This window comes from Pundamilia nyererei, unplaced genomic scaffold, assembly GCF_000239375.1.
Source record: "Pundamilia nyererei isolate P.nyererei 1_Seehausen unplaced genomic scaffold, PunNye1.0 scaffold00089, whole genome shotgun sequence".
NCBI classification, from domain to species: Eukaryota; Metazoa; Chordata; class Actinopteri; order Cichliformes; family Cichlidae; genus Pundamilia; species Pundamilia nyererei.
The window spans coordinates 1,808,079-1,818,317 of NW_005187490.1; the positions used below are offsets into that span (position 1 = coordinate 1,808,079).

Genomic DNA, 10,239 nt, shown 5'->3' on the forward strand with positions numbered 1-10,239 from the left:
CTTAGTGTATATGTACTCCTAAATTTGATGAAAGTGATAAAAAAAATAGACAGCTCTGTCTCTCTTTATTCTGACATTTAACTAATTCAAAAGATATTTGAATATTTATTTATCTAAAACAAAAAAAACAAATTTACTCTAAATTGATGTTTAACAGTAAAAAAAAATTTTTTTGTTTTTCCCTAAAGTGTATGTAAATATCTGGTTTCAACTGTACTGCTGTGTATTGAAATTCCTGTTGTTTTGCATAGAAATATACTGAACAACATACAAAGCATGATATATAAAATAACATCTACCTGAGTTATTTCTTTGAAAGAAGCCCCTTATGTCCATTGTTGTGTTCATCACTACATAACTGAAACTGATTTAGAGTGCTTTATTTAGCCGTGGAGGGTAACAACTGAAAATATGAAATAAACACACATGTAAGTCCGTCGACACCAAGACAAGACCAAGATCACGTAAAAGTGGCCTCGAGAAGACCGGTCTCGAGACATCCAACTCTAAAAGAGGCTAGAACACCATTCCCACAGAAACAGCTGCCAGGAAAGCAGAAGAACATCACATCAAGAAGGCCCTAAGTGAATATGGTTATCCAAGCCGGACATTTGTCAAACCTGCACCTAAAGAACGCCCCAGACAATCCAGGAGAGAAGAAGGACAACTGCTGCCTAAGCAAAAACCCTCAGTGATCCCTTATGTGTCAGGATTATTGGAACAGCTGAGATACATTTTCTCCCAAAATGGTAAATGGACTGGTTCTTGTATAGCACTTTTCTACTCTGAGCATTCAAAGGGCTTCACACAACTTGTGCATTCACAAAGCATTTTTTAATGCTGTTTCTAAGTGCTTCCTATCTAACATTCACACTCTGATGGATGCATCAGAGAGTAACATGGGGTTAGTATCTTGCCCAAGGATACTTGACATGCAGACTGGAGCACACTGAGACCGCACCACCAACCTTCCGGGTTAGTAGGTGACCTGCGGTACCACCTGAGCAACAGCCAGCTGACCGTGTCTCTGTGGCTTTCAAGCTCTAAAATACACTGCGCCAAAAATTGGTCCACTCCAAGGATCCATTCCCCGGCACAAACAGAGTAAGAGTCAATACGTATGTGTTGATTTACAGTATACCTCTTAAATGTCCCCCCTAACTGGCACAAACTGAGTAATGGTAAATGGTCTGTATTTGTATAGCGCTTTACTTGGTCGTAAGGACCCTAAAGCGCTTTACACTATACACAATCATCCACACATTGGTGATGGCAAGCTACATTGTAGCCACAGCCGCTCTGGGGCACACTGACAGAGGCGAGGCTGCCTGACACTGGCGCCACCGGGCCCTCTGACCACCACCAGTAGGCAACGGGTGAAGTGTCTTGCCCAAGGACACAACAACTGAGACTGTCGGAGCCGGGGCTTGAACCGGCAACCTTCCGATTACAAGACGAATGCCCAACTCTTGAGCCACGATTGCCCACACTAATGTGGTGTATGCTGTTAAGTGACAGGAGGATAGCCATGATTTATACATCAGGAAAACCAAGCAACCTCCGGCTAAGTGGATAGCACAAAAGAGCTAACTCGTCAGGCCAGGACTCCGCAGTCTATTCACACCTACAGGCCAGTAACCACTCTTTCAATGATAAGGAAGTCACATCCTGTACAAGGAGGGACGCTGACTTATGAAGTAACTTGGATGAGTGATGAAATGTTTCTTCCACTGAAATCGCTACGTCCAGATGAACAAAATCAACTTTTTGGGAGTATCAGATGTCTTGTCTGGCTAGACATTGGATTAAAAAAAAAGGTGTAATCATTTTTCCATTGGTTTCCTTTAGCAAAATAAGACAAAACAAAATACCTCAGTGTTTAAAAAGAATCCTTTGAAGTTTTTAAGGTTTTACCATTTATTTAGGGAAACTGTTAACATTTGTATTCTCATAATGAAAATGTACATTTATCCATCCGCATAAAACATCACATGTACAGTACATCAAAATAAATACATCATCTGGTTGGTTTGCTGAGCTTGTACCAGAAGACCAATAAGTTAACTACAGCTACACTATTTACGCTGCTAGTCCAGACCCAGCAATACTGAGGCCAGTCTGTTACAGTCCATCAATTGAACTACATGTGAGAGAAATATAACAACAGTACTGCAAATCCTGTGTCAGACTGGGTAACAAATAAAAGAAAGCACTGACCTTTACTTTTTTCTAAATATTGATTTCCAGTTTACGAAAAGACAGGACTTTTCATGACTCATGAATGTGAATATGAAATGGATATGTGAAATAAACCCACCTTTAGCATTCTATATGACATTTTAGAAGTTGTAATCCTTAAGATTTCAGTCCTGGGTAAGAACACTTGTGTTTACCATAGTAATAACAAATGGCGCTTTTACCAGACCATAGATGTATTAAGTAAGATCAGTGTTGCCATAAAATAATTTTTAATGCTAGTGAGCATCCTTAGCATGTTGTTTTCCTAAAGTGTATATGTACAACACAAAGACACAAATATCAGCTAACTAGCGTTAAGTAATAGACTGATTATATAGTATAACCTTACTGAAAATATCCACACTTATCAGATGAGCTGTACCATACAGCTCCATTGGGCACTGGGCACCAACATCTGAGGTACATCTGAAACAGGTTGTCACTATGAATTCTGTTTGAAAATGTTCATATTATTGGTTCTTATTCTGCAGAAGTTCTATATCCATTAAGCTGGTGTGCTAGCATGATGTGATAAAAATGGATGCTAAAGTAAAGTGAAATTTTACCGTACTGTTAGCATACTTTTGGAGACCACTGTATACGAAGTCCTGAATCATAAACATACAAAGATGAAAAGAAAAAAGCAGAGAGACTTTATGGAAATAACATAAAAAATGCTTCTTGGAGTTTCTGCAGAATTCAGTCAAAGGCTGAATTTAACAGGAACTTACTAGAAAGCTAGCTTACAACTACACAACAAGTTAAAAAAAAAAAGTTTTCTGAAATGCTGTTTTTATCCAGTTTCTGAAACGGCCCGTGTCTATACAAACAAACCTGCATATCACAATGACCATTCATGTACACTGATCATACGTGCGCTGAGGTAAATTTTTACTGAAAATAGCACACAAGTGCTAATCAGTCAAAGTTGCTTAAACACAGATAGGAATTAATCGTAAAGTAAATGCAATGGTAATGTTAGAATTATCCATATCCTGAGGAAGCATGGCAATGGGAAAAGAGTACCAACAGAAAAAGAATGAAAGACATACTTGTGTGATTTCAAATATATAAGTAGTCTCTAGGTGGCAGCCATATGTGCTTCATTGTTTCACAGTCACAAGTCTCAGTTTTTAAAACTGGAGTCTTCAAACTGAAACTAGCTCAACAGTGTTTCAGAGTATAAACATTAAGCTTAATCTGGTACAGAAAAGGAACTTATAAATACATTAGAGATGTTTTTCACATTAACTGTTCTTCTGCAGTGAGAGGAACACAGAACAAAACTGCTAACCTCTATAAACCAGCTCTTTATATTTACATAACAAGGTGGATCCTTTGCAGATTTTCTGGAAATTTCTCAACATTTAAGTGGATGTTTGATTAATGATACAGCACTCTGCTGTGCATACTTGTGAATCTTGATTTCTGTGAATATCTTCTTTGTGTAAAGACAATTTGAGTGCTGCCTGGAACTGGTAATTAATTTATAGAGATTACAGAATTTGAGACTATTCAAAGACTACTGCAGAAAAGAAAATCATGATAAATAGTTTCAAAAATCTGTTAAATCTTAAGGATTATAACTTCACCTCTTAAGACTTTTACAGTCAAGAAAAATATACTAAAAAGTGCTTTGATACCCACATTTCTCTCATTTCCTATCCCTCCCTCCTTCATTTCCCACAATAGCCATTTTCTCACATGAACTTCAGACAATTTCACAAGAACCTAACTGGAATATTTTCCATATTTTCCTTATATGTAATACACAACAAGAAATACTTCAGAGGAATTTGTTTTTCTGGAAAATGATTCATGTGTTTTAGGTGAGAAAGTTGCTTGTATAGAGTGTGCATTAGGCAGCACATATGACACACACTCATGCAATTACTTGCACTAGTGGGTGCACTAGCCCTGCTATCACACAGACTAGGCAGCTGGCAAGTTAATGGCTGCCTAATGTTCAATCCAATTCTCGGACCTCAGTTAGATATTGTCTAGAAAAGTTAGGAACTGCAGTACATGTGTGAAAATGACCCATGTTTGATGTTCTCAGATGTTATTTGGGCCTTTTCCCCATTTCCTCTATCATTCAACCTCTCCCAGACTGGTAGACTGGTCAGTTGCTGACTATCAATTGTCTTTCTCCTTTTTGGTTCAAGTAACCTCTCATAATTCCCATAATGTCTACAAAAGCTGTCACATCAGAGAAGGAGAGAACAGGATCCATCAATGCAGAAGGGGCTGGACATCATTATTTGTATTTACATCGCCTCCTCCTGGGTGGAGAAGCGAGAGAGGAGAGTGTGAAGAGTTAGGTCAGGGCGGTCAGTCTTGTCACGCTTCACAAATATCTTTTGAGAAGATTCTCATATCGATACTTCATACTCTCGAGTGTCCTGCTGTAATTGAAATGAGAATTATTAAATCAAAGGAATGGACACATTGAATGTACTCCTGCAGCTTTTACCCCACACTTGAGGTATTTGTTGTTGCAATTTTGGCAGTATCTAAATAAAATTCAATTCAATTCGTTTGAACTTAACTGAATAGAACTTACTCCTCCTGTTTCATAGAGCGGGTTGTCAAACTCTGTCTCCACAGTGATTTGTCGGTAAGGGTGAGGGTAGATAAGAGGCAGCCTTAAGTTGGAGTTATATCTGCACCTAATATACATAATGAGGAAAAAACAGACACAAAAAAACACAAATTCAGAGTTTTAGTACCTGTTCCTTCACAATGGCTCAGCGCCAGTGTGCGACTGCCAAAGACTTTGCTTCTAGTTTTCTAAGAAACAAATATGTTGCATTACTTTTGAGGTCTAGATTATGCGAAAGACCCCTAACTTTTTGCTACAGTTATAGCAGTAAGTGAGTTAAAAGGTGACACCAATGGGGTTCTGACCAAGAGCCTGCATAGTATGAGCTGTGGCCCAGACTGTGCTAATCAAACAAATGTTATCAAGACGATAACAGTCAGAAACAATTAAGGTCTCACCCGTGTATGTAAATTTCATGGTCTAGGATCTTACCGAGTGACATAGACGTACACTCCTCCCAGCAGCACAGACAGCAACAGAATGAGGATGAAAATGGCCAGTGCTATGTTTCCTCCATCCAAAGGGGAACCTGCAGTCGCTTCTGCAACTGACAGACAAAACATGAATAAAACAAGGTTTATTTAACCGCAGATCATTATCCAGAGAATACATAAATCTTCTAAAGGTTTCATTAGAGGTGGTTTAGCAAACATAGGTGGATGCTCTGTGAAATCACATGGATAAACACAGCTGGAGGTAGAAACAAAACATGGGAATGAAGTTGATGCAAATGCAGGGAGAGCACACAGACAGGTAAAGCTTTGTTGCCTGTGAGGTGGTTTGTTTGAGGGTTTTTTTTGTAATTCTATAAAACAGACTGTGTAGGGTTTTAGCCCACAGCACATACTGTACACAGACACTCACCTTCCAAAGCATGGTTGCCAAAGCAGTCTTGGTTGGCTGCAAGACATCATTCTGTCAGTCAGTGCATATGAAAATTGACATAACTTTTTATGTTGAATTTGTTTACATAACGTTCTCTTGAATTGTATGTTTGCTAATGCCCACTCTTCCTATTGTTAAAATCGGTCAAGCTTTCTTTTCTTATGTATTCCAATTCAACCCTCTCTCACAGCAATTTGTGAAATAGGAGACTATGTAATATTTAATTGATCAGTTTTATTTAATCCATCAAAATTAATTCCATGGGATTATTTTTGTTTCAGTTTAGCAAAAGATTGAGGTTTGGGTTAAACAGAGCTATTAAGCAAGTAAGAGATGCTTGTTTTTTTTTTTCAGAAAAGGTGACTCGTGGAGCCTCAGTAATTTCCAGAATTTAGCAATAAGCCCCAGCCAAACCATAATGCTGGTCCATTGTGAATATGGTATAACAAAATGATACTTGCACAATATTCAGTGACACAGCCAGCTATTTTTGTCATAAATGTCTATAAATAAAAATTCACAGAGCATATTAAAGATTTGTTTTTAGGCTTTTCAATTTTATGGAATGTTACCATTTATATTATGTGGCAGCTCAGGTGATGGTAAAAGCAGAGGGAAGGTGAAAGACCCAAAAGACATTTTAAATATGCCTCCAGCTTTGAAAAATTGACCATATACAGTAAAAGAATCAAAAATAAATTATGAATTAAACTAAATATCACACTAATCAAATTAATCACTGTATTAGTACATATTAACTGCCCAAATTCATAGTGACTAGTGACACTTTGTTTAACATGGACAACTAATTCATTACTCTAAAATAATCTGGGTAATAAAAAAAAACACACACACACATTATCTCCTGCATTTACCTGTCCAAGCCTTTTTCTCTCTCCTAACTCTCTCTCTGAGCTTGGGAACCTTCAGGAGGATTCAGCCTGAAAATTCCCTGCAGTGAGACAGCACCCTGACCCTGACACTCATCTCCTTGAGTTTTCAGCACAATAGCAAAAACTATACAAGGATAACAGCATGAAAAAGACACGCAAAAACTTTGACATGGCCTTCATTTTCCTAGATTATTGGAGATTTACATAATGAATTAATAATAGTATATAGGCTATACACATAGATAGCTACTGGTAGACCGAGCAGTCGCCCGACACTGCAATTGTAGGCTTACCAACATGTGCACTGCCTGGATTGATTACAAGAAGACCTATGACTTGATGCCCCACACCTGGATCCTGGAATGTCTAGAATTATACAAGATCAACAGTACCCTAAGAGTCTTCATCAAGAACGGGGATGGGAATGTGGGGTACAACACTAGATGCCAACTTCAAGCCCATAGCACAAGTCACCATCAAGTGCAGGATCTACCAAGGACATACTGGCACCACTGCTGTTCTGCATAGGCCTGAACCCCCTCAGTGAGAGGGGGTTCAGACTGGCTACGGATACCGACTACAGAATGGAGCAATTGTCAGCCGCCTCCTCCACATGGATGACATCAAGCTGTATGCCAAGAGTGAAGAAGACATAAATTCACTGATCCATACCACCAGGAAATAAAGCAATGACATCGGAATGACGTCCGGACTGGAGAAGTGTAGTCGGATGATAACAAAGAGAAGGAAGGTAGTCAGAACTGAGGGGATCGAACTACCAGAAGGCAACATTGCAGACATAGAGGACAGCTACAAGTACCTGGGGATCCCACAGGCAAATGGGAACCATGAAGAGGCTGCTAGGAAAGCTGCAACCACCAAGTACCTGCAGAGGATCAGGGAAGTCCTGAGGAGTCAGCTGAAAGGTAAGAACAAGAACTGGGCTATCAACACCTACGCCCTGCCCATGATCAGGTACTCTGTTGGGATAATAAGCTGGCCAGAGGAGGAGATAGAAGCCACTGACATCAAGACCAGGAAGCTCCTGACCATGGATTGAGGGTTTCACCCCAAGTCCAGCCCCCTTAACCTGTATGCTAAGCGGAAGGAAGGAGCCAGGGGAAATCAGGAATACATAAGGAAGATAGCCCCAATCGACCACGTGCTGACTGAATACCTCAGGCAGCAATAAACCCGAGGAAGTGGAGGAACCATCATGGCAGGACAGGCCCCTGTATGGTATGTACCACCAGCAGATAGAGGAGGTAGCTGACAGAAATCCTATCAGTGGCTGAACAAAGCCGGACTGAAAGACAGCACAGAGGCACTACTCATGGTAGCACAGGAACAAGCTTTGAGTACAAGATCCATAGAGGCTGCAGTCTATCATACCAGACAACACCCCATGTGCAGGCTGTGTAAAGATGCCCTTGAGACAATCCAGAGCATAACAGTAGGCTGCAAGATGCTAGCAGGCAGGGCATATGTGGAATGCTATGCAGGACAACACCATAACCAAGTGGCCAGCATAATATACAGAAACAAGTTCCGACGTTAAAATAGGAGACTTCCAGAAACAGACGGATAAAATGGTGATGGCTAACCAACCAGACATACTGGTGGTAGACAAGCAGAGAAAGATGGCCGCAGTGATAGATGTAGCGATTCTGAATGACATGAGAAGCTGGAGAAGTACCAAGGGCTCAGAGAAGAGCTCAAGAAGATGTGGAGGGTGAAGGTGGTCCCAGTGGTAAACGGAACACTAGGTGTGGTGACTCCCAAGCTAGTCGAGTGGCTCCATCAGAACCCAGGAACAACATCAGAGATCTCGGTCCTGAAGAGCGCAGTCCTTGGAACAGCTAAGATACTGCGCAGGACCCTCAAGCTCCCAGGCCTCTGGTAAAGGACCCGAACTTGAAGGATAGACCGCCCACAGGGGCGAGAGGGGAATTATTTATTATATATATCCAGAGTGGATGTGTATATACATATATATATTTTTATTTTTTTATTTTTTTTTTTAATTTTTTTTTTTTTATTTAAGCTTGTATGTATACTTCTGACTTCTGACAGTTCAAAGACATCATTAGAAACCCCATATTTCTATTACATTCATGTGCATGATGGGTGGATATAAACGTCTGATTGCAACTTTACAGGAGTTAGTGTTCTTGTGAATCAGAATAATCCAAAGCCTCTAAAAAATTTCTATAATAACGTATATTAAAATAAAATGTCCTTCAAAAATCTCACCCCTGCAGAGTGGAAGTGGGCCGCTCCAAAAAGAAGGATTTCCAAGGATGCATTTAATTGCAACCTCTCCTATGAGCTCGTAACCTTGGTAACAGACAAAGGTTAGGGACTCGCCAGGCAGGTAAAGTCTCTTGGACAGGATCTGGTAGCCGTTGTCAGGGAGACCGGGGTTTTCACAGGAAACAGAATCCTCAGCTAGATAAAAAGAAGAAAGAAAAAGAAACTGCATGGAACTCATTGAGTTTCTCAGCACAAATCAGAGGTTTCTGCGTCATAGCTCGACTGACAGGTTTTGACAAACCCTGGCTGAGGTGACATGACTCACGGATAATCTCCGCCTCCACCTCCAGGTGGCTGAGGGTTGATTGCTATGGTGCATTAGCATCACATTTACATATCAAACACTTCACCCAAACATTAATAACCCTGAAAACACACACACACACGCAAATATCATGACTGCTGAGATAAAATGTGAGTGATGAAGCATCGTCTCTGGCATGCAGAGACGCTGTGATCTTTGTCAGCAGAGAAAAGAGAGAGCCAGGCCTTTTTTGCAAGAAATCACACAAACCCACTCAATTTGGACTAAAAAAAAAAAAAGGAAAAGAGCCTCTTATCTTCAGTTAAGTGTCATATGTGACTCCCTATCCAGATGATAGGCTTGTGAAATTCTGATGCTAACATACTACTAGTAAACTACGGGACCCTTCAGCTCACCAGTTTGCTAAAATACATATCAGCAATTGCCAGTTGAGAACTGACTAACCTCCCATGTCTTCTTTTATGTCTGGAAACATTCTTTCAAATACCCACAGACACAGTGAGGCAGATGAGACGTCCACACAGGCGTTCCTGGCTCACGTCCATAGCATGTGATAGTGGCGCCGCCCTGTAGGATGAAGCCTGTGTTGCAGCTATACTGAATGGTTGTCCCCACTAGGAGTTTCGGGTCAGACAGGGTTCTGGTAGCATGCTCAACATGGCCAGGATCTGAACAGTACATGACTGAGAAAAAAGACAGCAGAGACTGTGATGAATGATAAGAGATATAATTTTATAAAAACATTAATACATTTTGATAAAAAATAAAATAAGCCCAGAGATGGACACTATTATATGCCCAAGAGCAGGTACAATCTACATGAATGTACTTGCTAGGGCTAATTTTTTTAATTCAAGGTAACTTGTTTGAGATCCAAAATGCACAAATATAGTTCCAAGCAGTAAAAGTTACATATTTAAAGTGGGGTTTTATCACTCTTAGGCAGGGACGTGCAGAGGGGGGGGCTAGAGGGGCTTGAGCACCCGCCCCTTTCCTGATGAGTGCCCAAAGTGCCCTTTTGTTGAGGCAACTTTTAAATTTTT

The 10,239-nt window shown here is 40.3% G+C and overlaps 1 protein-coding gene across 4 annotated transcripts in view; it reads right to left on the minus strand.

Moving 5' to 3' along the window:
* Positions 1 to 1,911: 1,911 nt before the first annotated feature.
* The window catches only part of sez6l (seizure related 6 homolog (mouse)-like), a 104,365-nt gene continuing 96,037 nt past the window's right edge, over positions 1,912 to 10,239 (minus strand). Inside the window, exons 12-17 of one of the 4 annotated variants that reach the window (XM_005739124.2) lie at positions 9,688 to 9,879; positions 8,872 to 9,066; positions 5,705 to 5,740; positions 5,273 to 5,381; positions 4,802 to 4,907; positions 1,912 to 4,643 (exon numbers count right to left, since the gene is read on the minus strand). In XM_005739124.2, coding sequence (XP_005739181.1) covers positions 4,611 to 4,643; positions 4,802 to 4,907; positions 5,273 to 5,381; positions 5,705 to 5,740; positions 8,872 to 9,066; positions 9,688 to 9,879 — 671 coding nt within the window. In that variant the 3' untranslated portion in view covers positions 1,912 to 4,610. Of the gene's footprint in view, positions 4,644 to 4,801; positions 4,908 to 5,272; positions 5,388 to 5,704; positions 5,741 to 8,871; positions 9,067 to 9,687; positions 9,880 to 10,239 lie in introns of all 4 variants that reach the window. The other 3 variants (XM_005739125.1, XM_005739123.2, XM_005739126.2) reach the window with 3 other exon arrangements.